The sequence below is a fragment of the Schistocerca piceifrons genome, chromosome 5, assembly GCF_021461385.2.
Source record: "Schistocerca piceifrons isolate TAMUIC-IGC-003096 chromosome 5, iqSchPice1.1, whole genome shotgun sequence".
Lineage (NCBI taxonomy): Eukaryota > Metazoa > Arthropoda > Insecta > Orthoptera > Acrididae > Schistocerca > Schistocerca piceifrons.
The window spans coordinates 232,971,962-232,992,900 of NC_060142.1; the positions used below are offsets into that span (position 1 = coordinate 232,971,962).

A 20,939-nucleotide genomic window follows, 5' to 3' on the forward strand; every position below is an offset into this window, starting at 1 on the left:
TAGCTGTCTGATGAGAATAACATAAAATAACGTATACTCATACGCGATTGTAACTGAGTCCATAAATTTAAAGAAACATGTGTTATTTTTTCAGAAAGGCTTTACATGGTGTTCATACGATAATACGTGCGTTCTACACGTAGCCACTGTCGGAGTTCAATGCTAATTAGATGAACTTTTCGTTTGCAAATGTTGCCTGTACCGCTTGGTGTTGGTGATCTAAGAGACAAAGCTTCAGCAGTTCAAGGAAGTAGGGGATGAGAAGTGTTAGTTCGGTGCTTGTGGCTTGTTTAGGGTGTACTAAATTTTGCATTGGATATAAGTGAAACAGCATCTCTTGCTCAAAATTGCACATGGTTGTCTGTGTTGCTTTTCAGTGAAAATAATGTTCTCCATGTTTACTTACCGATGTTTGACAGTGGCCGTATTGCTAGTATGTGTATCACATGTAACAGGTAGGTCTAAGTGGTTGTTGATATGTTAAGCGTAAAAGTTATTGGAGGTTCTGACATTATTTCAACTTTTTTTTTGTCATTCTGTTTTATAACGATGTGATGATGCGGCATAGACCGTAGAATTTTTGTGATAATTTGTAGCACTGACCAGGAACAACAAACTATTTCTATTATGCTTTGCCGCAAGTAAAGTCGTGTTAAAATGTGCTTAGGGCTTTGGTAGTAGCTATCTTTTAGTATTCAGATGCAGTCCTATCAGCGTTTCGTTACACTGCTATGCTGTGAGAAAGTATTTGAAGATTAATAAGCGTGAACATTGTCCGTAGTAGGTTGTAATGCGAATTTTATTTAATCGTGCCATTAGCCAATTTCGACTACTTGTCATTGTCAAACACCTAGCTGCATACATCGCCATGTATAACTTAACACTTTACAAACCTCTCATTGAAAAGATTATTCATGTTTTATCCTAATGTGAGGTGTGTAAAGTGTTCTTTATACATGGCGATGTATGCAGACAATGTAGTGCTTTCCATGTTGGTTTGACAATGACAAGTACTCGTAATCAGCTAATTGCACGATTAATTAAAAATCGCAGTTCAGCCTACCACTGAACTTGTTTATTAAACATCTGTAGGCTGTAGAACCTGAGAAATACAAGAAAAGTCAAATACAAAATTTTATTTGAAGACTCGTGATCAGCGCATGTATCCCCAAAACTGCATAAGTGCCGAAATATTCCAATGAAAATTACAAAAATGTATGTCTAGTGTGAAGTTGGTAGCGCTCTCTCTCTCTCTCTCTCTCTCTCTCTCTCTCGAATTGAATTTGCCGCTGTTTAGCAGCTTCATGGTATTTTTTTTAATGTAGCTACTGTATTTAAGATTTCCACTGCAAATAACTTTTGCTTTATCAGTATTCTAATGATCTCACAGTCAGTATGGATCTTCTCTACACTGTTGGCCAGTCATGTTTACTTACTGATTAATTATCCCACACTTCCATACAACCTCAATGTTAATATTTGATTCTAGGTTTTTCGTGTGAAGCTGGGTGCCCAGGTTTCCTCGATGATCCCGATAAAGACAAATGCTGTTTAACTGAGTATGGATTACCAAGATGCTGCACATCTATAGAGTACCATATGCAGGTATTGAAAGATGGTGTTAATGGAGCTCTCAACGATTGGCAGGGCAACTTAGCATCAGGGGACTGGAATGGCAATAGACCACTGCAAGATAATAGAGATTGGGAGATCAGTACGTTTGACGGAGACTCAAAGTAAGTATCACATAATTTGCCTCATTTATCACTGGTTTAAACTGTCTAAGATTCTCAAGTGTTGTATTGAGAACTGCATTTCTTCCTCTTCTGGTTTGAAGTTTAAATTAACAAAGAGAGGTAGATTTTATATTATTTGGTTGTTTAAAAAGACTGGGAAAGTGTAAATAATGTCTGTGTGTGTAGTTAAACTCAGTCCTTTATTAAGTTAAAAAAATTGCTTGCAGGTTTCCTACAATACTTATCATAATTGCTATGGCAGCACTTTTTGGAATTGTCGTTACATGTTACATACTCTGTTTATGCTGCCCATGTTGCTTACTCTACAAGCGAAGAAAGAGAGGAGCTGTTTACAGGCGTATGTATTTGATTATGGTATAAAAATATTACAATTTTCATAATCTGACAGTTATTTAATCTGATTAAGAAATGAATTTACAGGTGTTGTAACACCCACAGTGACAGTTCCACAAGCGAACCAGTCATCTGCAGCAGTTGTGCCCAATCATCCTCAAGAGGCAAACTTCACACAGCCAACTACAGTTGGGGCAGGTTTGATGCCCAGTGTATATAACCCGCCACCTCAGCCTTTGGAAACAAATTTTGCTGAGCCAGTCACAATGGGACCACCTATGGGATATAGTGGGTACAATCCAGTACATCATCCTCAAGGTAGGACATCATCACACAAATTCTGGTAAATTATTTTATCCTCAAAATAAGATAACTCAAATTTAGTTCAGGCAACACAAGATTGTACTAGTGGCTTGTTTATTTGTTGATCTGTGGACAAATTTTGCTAATTGTTTCAGACCTTGAATTCGTAGTCCTAATAATGTACCTTTGAGTATTGTTGAACATTGCTATTCTTGTCAGCTCTGCAACAGCAGTTTTACTTAGTAGTTGCCACTTACACAATGTGCTTCTGAGAAATGCTGCTAATAGTTGACTGGCCTAGTAGTTCAAAAACTGGACTAGGGCTGTGCACACAAGAAGGGCACTGCATGATGGGCAGAGACACCGAAATAAAATACTTTGTAACAGTTGTCCCGTGTGCTGTCTTTGTCCATCTCCATATTGTCTGGCAACCAGTCATGGTAGGTGCCAGAGGGGCCACTGTTAAAGCTTGTAACTAACATTAAAAATATTTATATTCTTAACATGCTGTCACCCCCCAAACAACCCAACCCCACAATTCGTACGAAACTATGAAGATGAAGATGTTTGTGTTAAATGCTTAACTGATAGCACTTGCTATAGATTGATGTCACATGGCTGGTGTCACATGGTACACAACCTCTAGCTGTTGTGCGTCGCCCCACACCATCTGCCTTCGTGTGCGCACTGAAGTCCGGTTCAACTTCAGTAGTCGTCATCGCCGTCAGTCCTGAGGCTGGTTTGATGCAGCTCTCCATGCTACTCTATCCTGTACAAGCTTCATCATCTCCCAGTACCTACTGCAACCTACATCCCTCTGAATCTGCTTAATGTATTCTTCTCTTGGTCTCCCTCTACGATTTTTACTCCATGCTGTCCTCCAATACTAAATTGATCCCTTGATGCCTCAGAACATGTCCTACCAAGCGGTCCCCTCCTCTTCTCAAGTTGTGCCACAAACTCCTCTTCTCCCCAATTCTATTCAATACCTCCTCGTTAGTTATGTGATCTACTCATCTAATCTTCAGCATTCTTCTTTAGCACCATATTTCGAAAGCTTCTATTCTCTTCTTGTCCAAACTATTTATCGTCCATGTTTCACTTCCATACATGGCTACACTTCACACAAATACTTTCAGAAACGACTTCCTGACACTTAAATCAATACTCGATGTTAACAAAATTCTCTTCTTCAGAAACGCTTTCCTTGCCATTGCCAGCCTACATTTTATATCCTCTCTACTTCGACCATCATCAGTTATTTTGCTCCCCAAATAGCAAAACTCCTTTACTACTTTAAGTGTCTCATTTCCTAATCTAATTCCCTCAGCATCACCCGACTTAATTAGACTACATTCCATTATCCTCATTTTCCTTTTGTTGACGTTCACCTTATATCCTCCTTTCAAGACACTGTCCATTCCGTTCAACTGCTGTTCCAAGTCCTTTGCTGTCTCTGACAGAATTACAATGTCATCGGCGAATCTCAAAGTTTTTATTTTTTCTCCATGGATTTTAATACCTACTCCGAATTTTCCTTTTGTTTCCTTTACTGCTTGCTCAATATACAATTTTAATAACATTGGGGAGAGGCTACGACCCTGTCTCATTCCCTTCCCAACCACTGCTTCCCTTTCATGTAGTATTGTAGCAAAAAGCTATAATAAGAAAAATGGACCTGCTAAACAATAGCTTTTTATTAAATAGTTGTACTGGCATAGGTATAAGATTCCTGTGGGATTCCTAGAATGGAGATGTGGCCTATTGGTCTTCTGACAAACAGCATTTTGTGTGTGTATGGTCAAGACATTGCTGACTTCTCCATTCATTGAAATACTGGGCTTCCTTTATTATTGCTTTTTGTACCCGTGGATTATCATCTTAGAATATTATTCCCTTTCATTTCCTATGTGAACTGACATAAGTGAGAAGACAGCAGTCCCAAGTTCCCAGAGCACGTGTTGAGTTGATAATTACATAAATCTTTATGTAATCTTCTGGAGGTTTACCTTCTTCTATAAGCACATATTCAACTGATGAAATTCTGGGCTAGTGTGTGGTACTGGACCCCCTTAATCTTGGCTGTGGTGCCAAACTGATCTGTAGTATACCCAATGGATACGTTAGGTTCAAAAGGTGATAATTTGGTTGTGAGTTGGTGAAGGCAATGAATATGAATCTGAAATGAAAATTATGGTAACACATTGATTTGTTCATTAGCCTGATGTTTACATCTGCACCATATTTAGTGCACTTCCCTTATGAAAACGAGAACTGTAGGTAAATTCAAGAACCTATACAGTATTATTATTTAGACATTTTTACTTATGATTCCCAGTTTTTTTGTCCTCTCGAGAATAATCCAATGCAGTTCAAAAGCATAGTGATTAAGAGGATGGTTTGATAAGTCTGTCAAAAAGCAAGGAAAAATGTTTGTTTGTAAAAAAACCGCATGACAATCTCGTGTGAGGAATATACACTTGGTCTAGCGATCCTCTAGTCTTTTTATCCCATTGGGAAAATAGGTTCTGTCAAACTCTGCAAAATACTCATTGACGAATACTATCATTTCATCATTTGATGAAAATTTCTTCCCTGCAAACCAAAATTTAAAGTTACAGAATAGGAAGAAGGCACTTGCGGCAAAGTCTGCTGAATGGGGTGGATAAGTCAAAGCCCAGTTCATGCACTTTCACCGTTTTTATTGGTGTGTTGGTGCATTATCTCGGTGAAAGAGCACTTTTTTGCATGCCGACCTTGGTCTTTCTTCAGTCAGCTCGTTTCAGGGGTTCCCACTGTGAAGCGTAATAAGATCCTGTTATGGTTCTGCATTTGTCCAAGTTAGTTATGAGGATTATTCCTTGGGAAACCCAGTAAACAGAGGCCATTACCTTATCAGCTGACAAAGTGATTTTTGCTTGCTTTAGTGCACTTTCACCAGACTTTGTCCATTGTTATGAATGCCATTTTGTGTCTGGCGTGTAATGATCGATCCAGGTTTTATCAACAGTCATAAATTGGCATAAAATGTCATTCAGATTGTGATTAAACTTCACCAGACACTGTATTGAAATCTTGGGCTGGTTTTCGTTGACTGAGCAATTGTGGCACCCACCTTGCACACAGTTTCTTCATAGCCAGTTCTCTGTGCAGGCTATTGTGTACTGTCTCAGTTGAGAAACCTAAGCAAAATTATGAATTTTTATTCGAATGTTATGGATTACGGCACGGATTTTGTCAGTGGTTTCCTATGTGGTGACCTCAATTGGACAGCTGGAGTGTGCTTTGTCTTTAGTGCATGTCCGACCAAATTTAAATTCATTAATCAAAAAGTAAATGGTGTTCAGTGATGGCACAGAATCTGCATGAACTTCATCCAATTCTGTTTGATTTGTGCGACAGTCTAACTCTTCAAATGAGTGTTAATAACAGCGTGAAATTCTGTTTCCTCCATTTTCAAGTGCACTCACCACACCAACCGTTCAGTCTGTCGACAGTGAACTGAATGCTGTACATTGTTGAAATTCTTTGTATGAACCTTTGAATAATAAAGCTTATCAACTGTGAAAAATGTATTCTTTTCCTTCATGGAAATTTACTAGAGTTCTGGAACCATTTTTGTACATAATTACTATACCTGAAGAAGAAGTAACATTATGCCACATCAAGGTTGTCTGTAGCACAAAAAGGGTGCATAATTCTGCAACCAAAATTTACACCAAAGTGCACACCACCTTAGTTATCTAGCTAAATTTAGATTGTTGACTATTTTCAATGCTGCCTCGGTAACGAACTTGACGTATTGTCCCATACAGAATAGCTGCTGAATGATTCTATTAAGACATTGTCAGAGTTGTGAAAGGAGCCTTAGAAATTCCTGCCCCCCTCCCCCCATTGTTGGCAGTGAGAAATCTAGTGCATCTTTGTGTTAATGCCGTGGCATTGCCTCTGTTTATCTCCCAGTGTGTACCATTGGGTGACAATGGGTATAACATGTTCAAGTGGAAGTGCAGCACAATGGCTTAGCTTTGTTTTGTATGTGTCTTCATCGGAACTTAATTTGGTTGGATTACATTAGACTAGATGTAGTTTTCATTCCAGTTTATCCATAGTGATGAGATCCTCTACGACGTGGAATATGGCAGAAAACAAAAATACACACTAAATATTTCCAAAATAAGAACAGATATGCTAATATACCATCCACAGTTCCCAAAAGATGCCCTTGTGGATGTAAAACTGGTCAGACTAAATAAATCACATCAGTCAGTTCTGCTAAGACATTCATCAGTTGAGTAGGAGTAGTTGGCCAACAATAAATCCTTTAGACTCTTCTGAAACTAAACTTTATTCTTAGTTAAACTGTTTATGGCTGCAGGCATGTTATTGAAAATATGTGTTGCTGAATAATGGACACCTTTTTGAGCTAAATGTTAAAAACGTGGTGAAAGTTATTCTTATTTCGTGTACTGATTCCATGAACTGATTTGTTGATTTGAAAAAGATGCGTGTTTCATGGCAAATTTCATTAAGGAGTAAATATATTGGGAAGCAGGATCTCTAGTTCCTTAAACAGCACTCTGCAGGACATTTTTGAGTTCACACCACAAATAATTCAAATTGGATGTTTTCGGGCTCACAGAACTTTAGCATGACTTGGTGAGTTACCCCAGAAAAATAATCCCACATGACATTATGGAATGAAAGTAAGCATAGTACAATAGCTTTCTTATTTTTGCATCACCTGTCTCATAACATTCACATAGCAAATAGAGATTTGTGTAGGCACTTCAGCAGTTCTCTGGTATGCTCTTAAGAGTTGATCAGTTGCTTTAGCTTATTTTATCATCAGCTGAATGACAGTTTATATTAATATTATGGAAACAGGAGGCACCCACTTCCACTAAACCACCACCTCCTGAGTCATACATTGCTCACAAACATTAAAAATTGGAGTCAATGCCTGATTTCAGTTATCTTTATTGTTTGACATTCTGCCAGGTTAAGTTATATTAATCTAAATATACAGTTTTGACAGCACTGTCACATCAAAATAACTAGTAATTACAGTGGAATCTATATTTGTTTGCTTTCTGCATTAATGGAAAATCTCAGATGGAATAAAATTTATGTATGACTAGGAGAGACAGATGTCACTTGTTTGGAGAAAGAAGCTCCTCTATTAGTATCAAGAGTTCAGATGGAAAGTCAGTATTATGCAGGAAAAGGGAGCCTGAAAGGTGAAAGGAATGTATAGAATGGCTGTACGAGGGAAACCATCTGAACAACTATTATAAAAAGGGAAGAAAAAGTAAATGTGGTGGAAGACGTGAAGCTGCGAAAAGAATTTGAAAGAACATGGGAGTACATGATATTCCCTCAGAATTAAGGAGGTCCTTGGGAGAACAATCCATGACAAAACTGTTGCACTGGTAGGCAAGATATGAAACTGGTGAAATATCCTCAGACTTACAGAATAATTTAATAATTTCAGTTTCGAACAAAGGAGATGCTGACAGGTGTGAATATTAATAAACCATCAGCGTAATGAGTCATTGTTGTAGATTACTGCAGATCTCAGGAAAGATCAGTTTGGATTCAGAGAAATACAGGAAAAATATGAAGTAATACTGATCCGAAGATGTATCCTAAGCCTGCCACACAAGGAGTCAGTTTAGCATCCATTCGAATTAGGGGACAGTTGTGGTTGACTGGGGGAGGGGCCAGGAGGCATCACTGTACATACATACATACATACATAAATTAATCCTTGTTCCATATCTCATGAATACAACATTTCGTAATGATGTCGAAGTGTCACTTTAACATAAGTTTTCTTTAAGCAAAATAATTAATTAATTTTTTTACAGTTACTACTTCATATCTAAGAATTCATCTATTGGGGAGGAGTTGTCATTCAGAAATTCTTTTAATTTGCTTTTAAATGTTGGTTGGCTATCTGTCAGACTTTTAATACTATTTGGCAAATGACCAAAGATTTTTGTGGCAGCATAATTCACCCCTTTCTGTGCAAAAGTGAGATTTAATCTAGAATAGTGAATATCATCCTTTCTTCTAGTGTTATAGCTATGCATTTCACTGTTATTTTTGACTTGGGATGGGTTATTAATGACAAATTTCGCAAGTGAATATATGTATTGCAAAGGCACTGTGAATATCCCGAGTTCCTTAAGTAAATGTCTGCAAGGTGATCTTGGGCGGGCTCCAGCTATTACTCTGATTACACACTGTGCAATGAATACTTTCTCTCTTAATGACAAATTGCCCCAAAATATGATGCCACATGAAAGCAGTGAATGAAAATAGGCATAGTGGGCCAATTTACTGATACGTTTATCACCACAATTTGCAATAACCATAATAGCGTAAGTAGCTGAACCTAACCGTTTCAGCAGGTCATCGATGTGTTTCTTCCAATTCAATTTATCATCAATGCACACACCCAGAAATTTTGAGTATTCTGCCTTAGCAAGAGACTTCCGTTCATAGTCTATATTTATCAATGGTGTTATGCAATTTACTGTACAGAATTGTATAAACTGTGTTTTCTCAAAATTTAATGAGAAAATTTGCAGAGAACCACTTAATAATTTTCTGAAACACATTGTTTGCAATTTACTCAGCTGATTCTTGCTTCTTGGGTGTGATTACTATACTTCCATCATCAGAAAAAAGAACTAGCTTTGCATCTTCCTGAATAATGAGTGGTAAGTCATTAATATATATTAAGAATTAGGGACCCAAGACTGAACTCTGTGGGACACCATTCTTGGTACCTCCCCAGTTAGAGGACTCTGCTGGTTTTTGCAGACTATCTGTACTGTTAATTTCACCCTTCTGCATTCTTCCAGTTAAGAATGAATCAAATCATTTGTGCACTGTCTCACTCATACCACTATACTTAAGCTTATCTAGAAGAATTTCATGATCCACACAATCAAAAGCCTTTGAGAGATCACAGAATATCCCAATGTGTGATGTTCTGTTATTCAATACATTTAATATTTGATCAGTGAAGGCATTATAGTGTTTTCTGTTGAAAAGCCTTTCTGAAAACCAAATTGGCTTTTTGTTAGTACTTCATTTTTATAAATATGTGATGCTACTCTTGAATACATACTTTTTCAAGAATTTTGGATAAAACTGTGAGAAGTGAGATTTGGCAGTAGCTGTTAGCATCAGATCTATCCCCTTTCTTATGCAATGGTTTAATAATAGTGTATTTAGTCTATCTGGAAAAATGCCCTGTTCCAGTACATATGTGGGAACAAGCTTCTAGTAATCTGTTGGAAATGCCATCAATTCCATGTGATCTTTTACTTTAGAGTCGATTTATTATTTTCCTAATTTCAGTCAGAGAGGTGGGTTGAATTTAAATTTTATCAAATTACATAGCTACTGCGTCTTCCATATACTGCCTTGCATTTTCTAATGAATAGCTGGATCCTATTTTCGCTACAACACTTAAAAATGTTTATTAATGTTTTGTACTTCTGACTTCTTGTTAACAAACTTTTCATTGTGTTTGATAGAAATACAGTCTTCCTGTGATATAGGTTGCCCTGTTTCCCTTTTCACAATATTCCAAATTGTTTTACTTTTATTATCAGATGTGCTAATCTCAGACATAATGCACATACTTATGGACTTTTAATAACTTTTCTTAATACAGTGCTGTAGTTTTTATAATGTTTCGCTGTTTCGGGATCATTACTACTCCTAGTTATATGATACATTTCCATTTTCCGTTTGCAAGATAATTTTATCCCTTTAGTAAGCCATGGCTTTTCACATGGTTTCTTACAATTATATTTCAGTGTTTTCTTAGGGAAACTGTTTTCAAATATACTCACAAAGGTATCATGAAATAGGTTAAATTTTAAATTAGCATCATGTTCCCTGTACACCTCATCTCAGTCTGTTGCAAGCTTTCCCTAAAATTTTGAATTGTTAAATCATTAATGGAACACACTATTTTGGAAGACTGTTTTGCATTGCTGTATGGAGCTATATCATGTACTGTAACTAGCTGTTCATTATGATCAGACAGACCATTCTTAACAGGAAAAGTTTTTATTTTATTAAATTTATCTTGGTCTATGAAAACATTATCTATCGGTGTGCTGCTTTCCTGTACCACCCGAGTAGGAAAGTCAATAACTGATGTCAAATTCAAAGAACCAAGTAATACTTCAGGCTCAAGCTTTCTATATTGGACTCTTTCAGAAAATCTATGTTGAAATTCCCACAAACAATAATTTGCTTTTCTTTGTGTGACAGGTAGTGCAACAAAGAATCATAGTTTTTCAAAAATAGTTGAAAATTTCCCAATGGGGACATGCACGGCTACAATTATAAAAGTGCCATTGTGTAGTTTCTCACATGCACATGCTTGTATATGTTGCTCTATGTAAAATTTTTTAGTTTCCAAATTTTTCACACTATGACTGATTTTAACATATGTTGGCAGCTCTTCCTCTCTCTTCATAGTGTCTCTACTTACAAAAGCTTATATCCACCTACATTTACCATTTCCATACCAGTGACTATATGATGTTCTGACAGGCATAGTACATCTATTGCACCCTCACTTTCTAAATCTTCTGAACACATAAGAAGCTCATCCACTTTGTTTTTTAATCCCCTGATATTCTGATGCAATATATTAACATTATTTTTCACTGTACTGTCACTGTAGTCTGATGTGGTATTTTTTGTCATTGGCTACAGACTGTGTTTCTAATCAATGAAGATGACATGACAAGGTTTGTTTTATTTACGAACTTTTTTCTTCCTTTTATTGTTACTGTGATCACTAAGAATTTTGCTGTTCTGTTCAGATGTTTTATTAATGGTTAGAAATGGTCCACAAGCTTTCATTGAATGCTTTTGTTTTTTACAGTTGCCATGCAGCCACCTCCTCCATATAGTGTTGCAGTTGCAGGTGATCCTTATCCCAAACAGGCACCATATAATCCATTATATCAACAGTAAAAGGAAACGAAAACTTAAATTTTTTAACTCACTGCAATGGCTGCATAATTTGGTCATAAATATTGCCACAGGGTGAAAGTCTGGTGTATGTTGACACGAGTTCATAATGTCTATGTAAGGAATGGATACGAACCTCTTACTCAAATCTATGACTCCCTACCTTGCACAGTTTAGAATTTAGGAAAGAGAAAGGTAAAGAGAATTTAATAGTTCATCAGTAATAAATATCTAGGTACATTTCATGTATCATATTTTATAAATGTGACCTACTTATATTGTGTGCTTCCATATATCAGTGAATATATTTAGTGTGGGGCATTTGCCTCGCAGTTTTGAAAATTAATGATATTGAGCACTTTGTTTAAATTTTTTATACCATTCTAAAAATTAGTTAAAATGTTGGAATTATATACTGCCATGCTGAGCAGTACTTTTTTGAAGTGGGTGTATAGAAAGTTCGTTAGAATTCTGAAATTACATAATGTGCTTCCATATACAAGAATTGTATTACGTATTCAAAGACTTCAAATTGACACAATCTTGTGACTTGCCACTAAAAGATTCATTTTTGGGTGCTATAAGGTGGGTGCCTTTAAATAGTCATCTACTTTTTAGAGTATTTTTTATGTAACTATAATTATGAATTGATCTGAATTAGTGTTTGTGAATTGTGGTTCTGTGTTAAACACCAGTAAAGATTCCTAAAATCATGACACTAGAGTTATAAGAAACTACTGTAGAGCTTTATCAATTTTTTGAAAAATAAAAGGATTTTTCTAGTTTTCTTTGTCTTCTTATTGCAAAAAAAAAAAAAACAAAAGAAAGAAGTGTGTACTAGTTGTCACAATAAGTTTTTGACAGTTCCCTTTGTAATTCACACTCTTAAATTTGACCATAGTAGTAGTTCAGCACTATATCATGCCTACGTGCGCTTTTTTAATAACAGGAGCTGATACAGATATCAAATTCTTAAAGATGAGCTTCACTAAGAAAAATTATCTCAAAATAAGTTTACCAAATTTATCTAAAATCCGTATATAAATTTTGTCTTAGAGTTGACAGAGGAAGTTGGCATTGTTAGGTGTATGTATTGCTTCAATTCTGGATACTACAATTCCTTCAATGTTGGAATCCTTATTTTTAAACAAGGATTAGTCTCCATGAGAAAGTTAATTGCTCCAATAAATACACTGTTTTTGACATCCAAAGTATACAAACACAAATTTCATCGCAAGACAATACAATTCTAACATTAAATTGTTGCTGCCTGCAACTTGTAACATACTCACACTGTACCAGACAAGTGTCAACAATTAAACTCTTTGATAAAATGTAATATTACAATGTGCATCTTTTTCCATTTCTATTTGCGTTACATAATATGGTTTTTTATGAGAATATAAATAATGTTGTATTTGCACAGTATTTAGTACTGTAATAACCTGTAAGTCATAAATTTATATTCAACACATAATATTTACAAAATATGGTTTGTCTAAGATTCCCAATTTTAGAATTTGTATATAAATTACTAAATTTTCATAATTTTAATAATTTGATGTTACAAATAATATTAAAGTATCCAAATCTGTTCACAAATACATCTATTCCCAAAACTAGTCATTACGCCACTAAAAATCCATGTTATAAGAAAGATATGGGCTTCCTAAAAATCAGTAATATTAGTACATGTTAACAACACTGTGCAACGTTTCTTTTTAGAAATACAGATAACTAAAGTTTTAATTAATTAAAACATTTAAAAAATACATAATGTGTAATTCTAAATTAACATAGTTGGTGCACAAGGCACCATATGGTGTGTAGTGGAGGGTGTCCTGTACAACTACTAGTCATTTCCTTTCCAGTTCCACTTGCAATAGAGTAAGTGAAAAACTAAAATCTATATCGCTCTGTACGAACCCTATTTTCTCGTATTTTATCTTCATGGTATGTTGGAGGTGGTAGAATAGTTTTGCAGTCAGGGTCAAATGCCAGCTCTCTAAATTTTCTGAATAGTGTTCCTCGAAAAGAACATTGCCTTCCCTTGAGGGATTCCCATTTGAGTTTCTGAATCGTCTCTGTAACAGTTGCATTTGTATGAAGCTACCGGTAACAAATCTAGCAGCCCACCTCTGAATTGCTTTAGATGTGTTCCTTTAATACGACATGGTAAGGATCCCAAACATTCGAGCAGTACTCAAGAATAGATCATACTAACATCCCGTTAAGCAGTATCCTTTACAGATGAATCACACTTTCCTCAAATTCTCCTAATAAACCAAAGACGATCATTTACCTTCTGTACCACAATCCTCCATCCTCGTTTCATTTTGTACAGATCTGCATCGTTATGTCCAGATATTAAAATGAAATGACTGTGTCAAGTAGGACACGGCTAATGCTGTATCCAAATGTTATGGGTTTGTTTTCCCAACTCACCAGCATTAAATTACATGTTTCTACTTTTAGAGCCAGCTGCCATTCATCACACCAATTAGAAGATTTGTCAAAGTCATCTTGTATCATCCTATAGTCACTCACTTTCGACAACTTACCATACGTCACAGAATAGTCAGCAAACAATTGCAGATTGCTGCCCATCCTGACCGCCAAATCATTTATGTACATTTGGAATAACAGTGGTCCTGTCACACTTCCTGGGGCAGTATACCATTGTCACTGATGAACACTGGCTGTCGAGGAAAACATGCTGCATTCTATAAATTAAGAAATATTCGAGCTACTCACGTATCTGTAAACTTTTTCCACATGCTTGTACCTTCGTTAACGGCTGGAATGGGGCACAGCACCAAATGCTTTCTGGAAATGTTGAAATGTGGAAGCCCCCTGTTGACCTTCATCCATAGTTTGCTGTGTATCTTATGAGAAAAGGGCAAAGAGAGTTCCACATGAGTGATGCTTCCTAAAACAATGCTGATTCATGGACATCAGTTTGGTGCCTAGTATGTATACTCTCCCACAGGCATCAGAATTGCGAGTTTCTTTCCGATGCTGATAGTAGTCTCGCAAGATCTGATGGACCCACTCATGCCCGCCCACTGATCCACACGCCCAGCAGCTCTGTACTTTGAGGGCCATCTCCCATCACTATATAAAATGGTCCATAGCTCCGCCCACTCGTGCTCAGAGCCACTTCGCAACATCATACTATGCAGATGCCACCTGGTCGTGGCTGTGTGTTCACTGTTGGTCTTTGACTTTTCCTTGTGGGCACTGTGATAGTTGGATCCTGTTTCTTGCTGCATTGGTTATAATGAGTACTAGTACATTTCGAGATAAAGTAAAGCAAATCTTCTGTTTGCTGTGTTACTTTTTCACTAATCATTACTGCTCCTGTGCAACTTTCCTATGACAGTTGCGACACCACTCTGTAGCCCAACTCTACTTCTGTTGTGTATGAAGTTGTACATAACAGTAAACTTCTGTCTCTAGAAAATTTATTCTGTCCGAAGTGAGAGTATGTTCCAGGATTCTGCAGCAAATCTTGTTAGTGATATTTGTCTGTAAATTTGTGGGTCTGTTCTTTTTGCCCTGATATATAGGAGTTGCCTGCATTTTTTTTTGTTACTTGGAACTTTGTGCTGGGCAAGAGATTCATGATAAGTGAGCTAGGTAGGGGGCCAGTGCCTTAGTGTACCCTTTGTAAAACCAGCTTGGGATTCCATACAGACCTATTGACTTATTTGTTCCCAACTCTTCCATTTGTTTCTGTGTCCAGGGATGCAAGGATGCTTATTACCAAGTCATCCAATTGCTCGTGTAACACAGATTGCTGCACACTTAGTGCTGGATGTTTCACTGCCAGGCCAGGAACATGGCATCAGGTGTGAGGCTCTGCTGTGGCTGCCACCAGCAACATAGCATCAGGCTCGTGGGTCTGTAGTGGCCACGGGTGGCCATATGACAGCCACATCTCTCTAAAGTACAATTACAAATGTTGAAGACTGATACCAGTCTACGCAAATCAATAATCATGGAAACTATTTCAGATTACTTTATACAGAAAAGAAAATGCTCTTGAAAAAATACCAGTGATCTTCCTCTTACACTACTCAGCTGCTGTTCTTATAGACTACTTTATACTGAGAATTTAAGAAACCTTGCTGATTTCAGGTAACACTATCAGCTGCTTATAAACTGAAAAAGTTAAAATCTATTTAGTATAATGTCAATTTGAGTTTACATCCACAAGTCCAAATGTTGTGATAAATTATAAAAGGAGTGGCTTAGAAGCAACTGTTGTCAGCAAGCCACATTTGAAGCCTCCCAGGGGGCTTGCCACTCTTTGGTGGGTTCATGCTTGTCTACCATGGGGCCCCAGCCTTTGCAGCATCTTTTCCCTTCCATGCTGCAAGTCTAACCTTGTGCTATTCTTTTTCCCCTCCCTTGGGGAACATGTCTGGGGTGTCATTGGGAACATTCTGCATTGTCCATCGCTGACATAAGAACAGTCTCATCACTGTTTTTCCTTCTGTTTTCCTTTCTTTTTTTACCTTCTCCTATCCTTCCCCCGCTTCAGTGTTTGAGGTTTCTCTTTTTCTTCTTCCCCCTGTGCACTTTTGAAGGCCAGCCCACAAGTCAGACGCATAACAGGTGACTGTGTAATGGGTAATTCCCAACCTTTGATCTAACAGAGAGGATTTATGGCTGATTTTAGAATCGCAGCATACCCTCGTACTCTGCCTTCAGGAAGCAAAATTGCATCCTCAAGACAGCTTTGAGCTTCCGCATATCTTCCCAGTCCATTTTGACTCCTTGGAGGTTGGCATTCCATCTCATGGGAGAATCGTGCTGTTCATACAGGATGACGTTCATAGTCAACTGATCTCCCTGTCTACCCCTCTTCAAGCTGTTGCAATTCACCTTTTCCTTCCTCAGCTGACATTTTCCCTTTGATGTCACCAGGGCAGACTTTCTCCAGCTTATTGGGCAGTTACCTCACCCATTTCTGTTGCTCAGTGACTTTAACCTTTTAACTGCTCTGGACGTGTTTACACGCGCCACCAGGCCTTCTACCTGGTACTCTGAACGTGTCTACACCTTCAGAGTACCAGGTAGGAGGACTGGTGGCACGTGTAAACACATTCAGAGCACACAGGGACTGGTACAAAGGCGCGCGCGTTAACACGTCCAGAGCAGTTAAACGGTTAATGCACACCATCCCCTTTAGGGTTCTCCCAGAACCTAGCAGAGATGTGCCCTCTTGTCTGACCTTCTTAATCAACTTAACTTCTCCCACCTTAACACAGGAGCACCCACATTCCTTTCAGACTCTTCACACACCACATTCCCATATGGATCTATCCTTCTGCACAGCCCATCTGGCCCATTGTCTTGTGTGGTCCATTCTTTTGACACCTACTCGAGCAGTCGTTTCCTGTGTGCTATCTGTTTGCCGACTCCTACCCCACCTGCATGCCTACCAAATGGTAGCTTACTAAGGCTGACTGGTGGCTTTTTGCCTTCCTGACGACCTTCGACGAACACAATTTCCCCATTTGTGATGACCAGGTGGACCATCTTACAAATTTTATCCATACCACTGCAGAATGTTCCATTCCTGGCACTTCCTCTTTACCACACTGTGTCTCGGTCCCTTGGTTGACTGAGGCATGCTGCAATACAATTCGTGCACGGAGATGTGCCCTCCACATTTTTTACCTTCATTCTACGAAGGTAAACTGCATTCATTATAAACAGATGGGTGCACAGTGTCATTGTATTATTCAGGATAGCAAAAAAGGTATCTGGATTTCATTCACCTCCTCTGTCATGTGGGATAACCTCCAATGGCTCTGTGGGACCAAGATCCATTCCCCAATTTCTGGCCTGACAGTAGCAGACAATGTCGTCATGTCATTGCTATCTGCAACACCTTAAGTCGCCATTTTGCAGAAATTTCGAGCACTTCGCACTATCACCCTGTCTTCCTCCATCAGAAATGAGCAGAGAGGGCTCAGGCAATATCCTTCTCTTCTCAGAATCGTGAATGCTACAATGCCTTTTTTACTATGAGGGAGCTAGATCATGCTCCCACTTCATCCTGATTCTCTGCCCCAGGGCCAGACACAGTTAACATTCCGATGTCACAGCACGTTTCTCTTGAAGGGTAAAACTGCATCTGGGCAGAGGGCATGTTTCCCAGACATTGGTGTGAAGCCACTGTCATACCCATAGCTAAGCCTGGTAAGGACAACCAACTTCCTTCTACATACCACCCCATCTTTCTCACCAGGTGTGTTTGCAAGATGATTGGACATGAGATTCATGCCCAGCTAGTACGGTAGCTCGAGTCTCGCAGTTTAGTAACCAGTGCACAGTATGGGTTTCGAGCGCACCATTCTGCAGTTGACCATCTCACCACTTTGTCCACCTACGTTATGATTGCTTTTTTGCGGAAATTCCAGACTGTGGCCATGTTTTTTGATTTGGAGAAAGCTTGACACACCTGCTTGAGGACTGGTATCCTCTGCTTTCTACACATGGGGCTTCTGTGGCTGCCTGACCAGTTGCTTTGACAAATTTATAAAAGACAGAGTTTCCAAGGTCCCTGTTGGTTCTGTCATGTCAGATACCTTTATCCAGGAAAACAGTGTGCCTCAGGTTTCCATCCTGAGAGTCGTCTGCTGTGCTGTCGCCATTGGTGCCCTGTCCCTCCCATGGGGCATCTCCAGCTCCCTTTTTGTTGACGGTTTGGCCATCTATTTGCAGCTCTCCATGGACCTCTCTCATTGAGTGGTGTCTTCAGCAATGTCTCGATTGTATTTTTTCATGGAGCATCAACAATGGCTTTGGCTTTGCCACTGACAAAACCATTTTTGTGAATTTCTGGTGGCATAATTGGTTTCTCCCACCAGTTTACATCTTGGGCTTGTTGCTCTTCCATATGTTGAAACTACAATATTCCTGGGGCTCATGCTCAATAGGAAACTCTCTTGGTCCTTCGTGTCTTACCTGGCAGATCGCTGTACATGGTCAGTCAGTGTCCTCAGTGATTCTTCCTGGGGTGCGGATTGAACCGCACTCCTCAGTTTGCACCAGTCCCTAGTCCATTCGAAAGTAGATTCTGGGTGCTTTTTTTTTTTGCACATTCGTCCCTCTTATGCTGTCTCAATACTATGCACCATCATGGCATCTGTGTGACCATTGGCACCTTTTACACTAGCCCAGTTGAGTCTGTATGCAGAAGCTGTCGAACTACCATTGTCCTACCGCCGTGACTTTCTCCTTAGCAGATACGTACGCTGTTTGGCATGCATGGCCAACCTTCCTGTGCCTCCTTCGATGACACCTTTGATTGCCAGTATGGGTTGCATCCCTCTTCTGTTACCTCATGGAGTTCACTTTCGGCTCTTGCTCCGGAAGCTTAACTTCACACTACCTACAACTTTCCCGGTGGGCGTGAACCCTTCACCATCTTAGCTTCATGCGGTGGCCCATGTTCACCTTGGCTTACATTCGCTTCCTAATGGCATTACTCCAGTCCGTGTTCACCTCGGCTTTTATACACTTCCTAAGGGCACTACTCCAGTCTTGCTCTGTCGCGTTCAGTTTCACGACATTCGCATGGAACTTTGCAACTGTACCGTTGTGTACACTGATGGCTGTCAGACTCATTGAGATGCTGGGTGTGCCTTCGTAATTGGTGCTGATGTTTTTCAGTATTGGCCTCTGGTACACTGCTCTGTATTTACAGCAGAGCTCTTTGCCCTGTATCAGGCGACGGAGTACATCCAGCAACACAGGCTTTTCAATTTTCATCTGCTCAGTCACTCAGCACTCCTCAAAGTCTCTGTGCCCTGTACATTGCACGGTTAGTGCAACAGGTTTAGGAAAACTGTCACTTGCTCACTCTTGATGGAGCCATTGTGCTGAGTAAGTAGGTTCCTGGTCGTGTCAGTCTGACAGGAAACAAGGCTGCTGAAGCCGCTACTGAGGCTGAAGTCTTCATATCTCAGTCCACTAGTTCTTATGTTCCCTCCAATGATATGTGTTGCCTTCTGTCAGGAGGTGGTGTCATTTTGGCATCACCACTGGTCTTCCCGTCATGGGAATAAGTTCCACGTTATTAAGCCTCTCCCAGCAGGTTGGATGACCACCTCTCGGCACTCCTGCCACAAGTTCGTCATTTTAACTAGGTTGTGTATTGGGCACAGCCCTTTTAGCCATCGTCATTTAAGTGGCACTCCCCCACTACTTTATACACATTGCACACAACTTTTAACTGTCCGCCATTTCGTGACTAAATGCTCATTTTTTAAGTTTTTGTGTTCCCACTTCGGTTTGCTGTCTGAGTTATCTGCCATTTTAGCAAATGATGCACAGGCTGTTGACGACGTTTTATGTTTTACCCATCGCAGCAATAAAGCAAAGGCCATTTAAGTTTTAGTTCTGGACCTCTATTTGTCTATGGTGTATTTTGTAGACCTTTTCTCCGCGTTCCTGTTTTTAGCTGTCTTCTCTTCTGTGATTTTTTCTCGGCGTATTCCACTGATGAATTCTTCTCGGGTTATCAGCCGAGTGGTGGCGTCATCATGGCAACATTTCAATGAGTTTCGCACCCATCATCTTCTGGCGAAGTTCTGCTGTGTTCTGCATATCTATATAGATGCTTGGCCATCGTCTGTTACTGTAGGCTGGCCAATCACCTTCCTCCAGAAAGGGGTGGGGGGGGGGGGGGGGTGCCGCGGACCAGCGTTGAGACCCAGTGGCTATCCAATCTGTCTGCGGACGCCACTGCCTTCAGATCGGAGCGTTCCTGATGTATTTTGTCAATTGTGGGATTCCATGCTGCACTGAGCTGAAAATCGCTATCCCTATTTACTAAATTGTTGTGCAGACATATCTCCACTGCCTCTCTGAAGATCGAGTCCCAGAAACCGTTGGCGCTACACATCTTCTTCGTTTTTTCGAATTCGAAGGTGTGTCCCTCAACAATGCTTCCTGCCGCCGTTGGATAAGCAGCTGCAGCAGCAAATCGTATACTCTGAGCTCACTTATTTGTTACATAGTTTAATTCTTAATTTCTTTGCGTGTTTTTGGTACTTGCATTGTTTAATTCATAAATTCGGGCGTATTCTAGTATTTGAGAGTGTAGCATTGCGTTTTAGTACCTGAATAGTGTAAAATCGCCTAGTCTCCTTCCGCTGCTGAGCAGTGTGTCAGCACTGCGCAAGTAGCAACATTACTGCATCTATTAGGCAATCTTGTATTTTAATAACCGTTTAAATTTTGTGCCGAATTTTTTGTGCTCTCTGTAGATTAGTTCAGACGTTCTTTGCACAACAGTTTTTAGCATGGACAGGGACTGCAACTGCTGTGTTCGGATGCAGGCTGAGTTGGCATCCCTTCGCTCCCAGCTTCAAGCAGTGTTGGCTTCAGTCACACAGCTTGAGGCTGTTGCCAATGGGCATCACTGTGGGGGTCGGGATGGGGGTTTGTCGGGGACAGCCAGCTCGTCCCACGCATCCCCTGATCGGACTAAGACTGTGGCTGCCTGGGATACTG

The 20,939-nt window shown here is 39.4% G+C and overlaps 1 protein-coding gene across 2 annotated transcripts; it reads left to right on the plus strand.

Annotated features, from left to right (window-relative positions):
• The first annotated feature begins 203 nt into the window (after nucleotides 1-203).
• LOC124798214 lies at nucleotides 204-12,192 on the plus strand. 2 transcript variants are annotated; one of them, XM_047261519.1, is made up of 5 exons: nucleotides 204-455; nucleotides 1,490-1,736; nucleotides 1,964-2,094; nucleotides 2,196-2,408; nucleotides 11,317-12,192. In XM_047261519.1, the coding sequence occupies exons 1-5, from the start codon at nucleotides 386-388 to the stop codon at nucleotides 11,406-11,408; spliced, it is 753 nt and encodes a 250-aa protein (XP_047117475.1). In that variant the 5' UTR covers nucleotides 204-385; the 3' UTR covers nucleotides 11,409-12,192. The 2 variants fall into 2 exon arrangements, with proteins under 2 accessions (XP_047117475.1, XP_047117474.1); XM_047261518.1 differs by having other exon boundaries at nucleotides 207-455; nucleotides 2,178-2,408.
• Nucleotides 12,193-20,939: the final 8,747 nt, after the last annotated feature.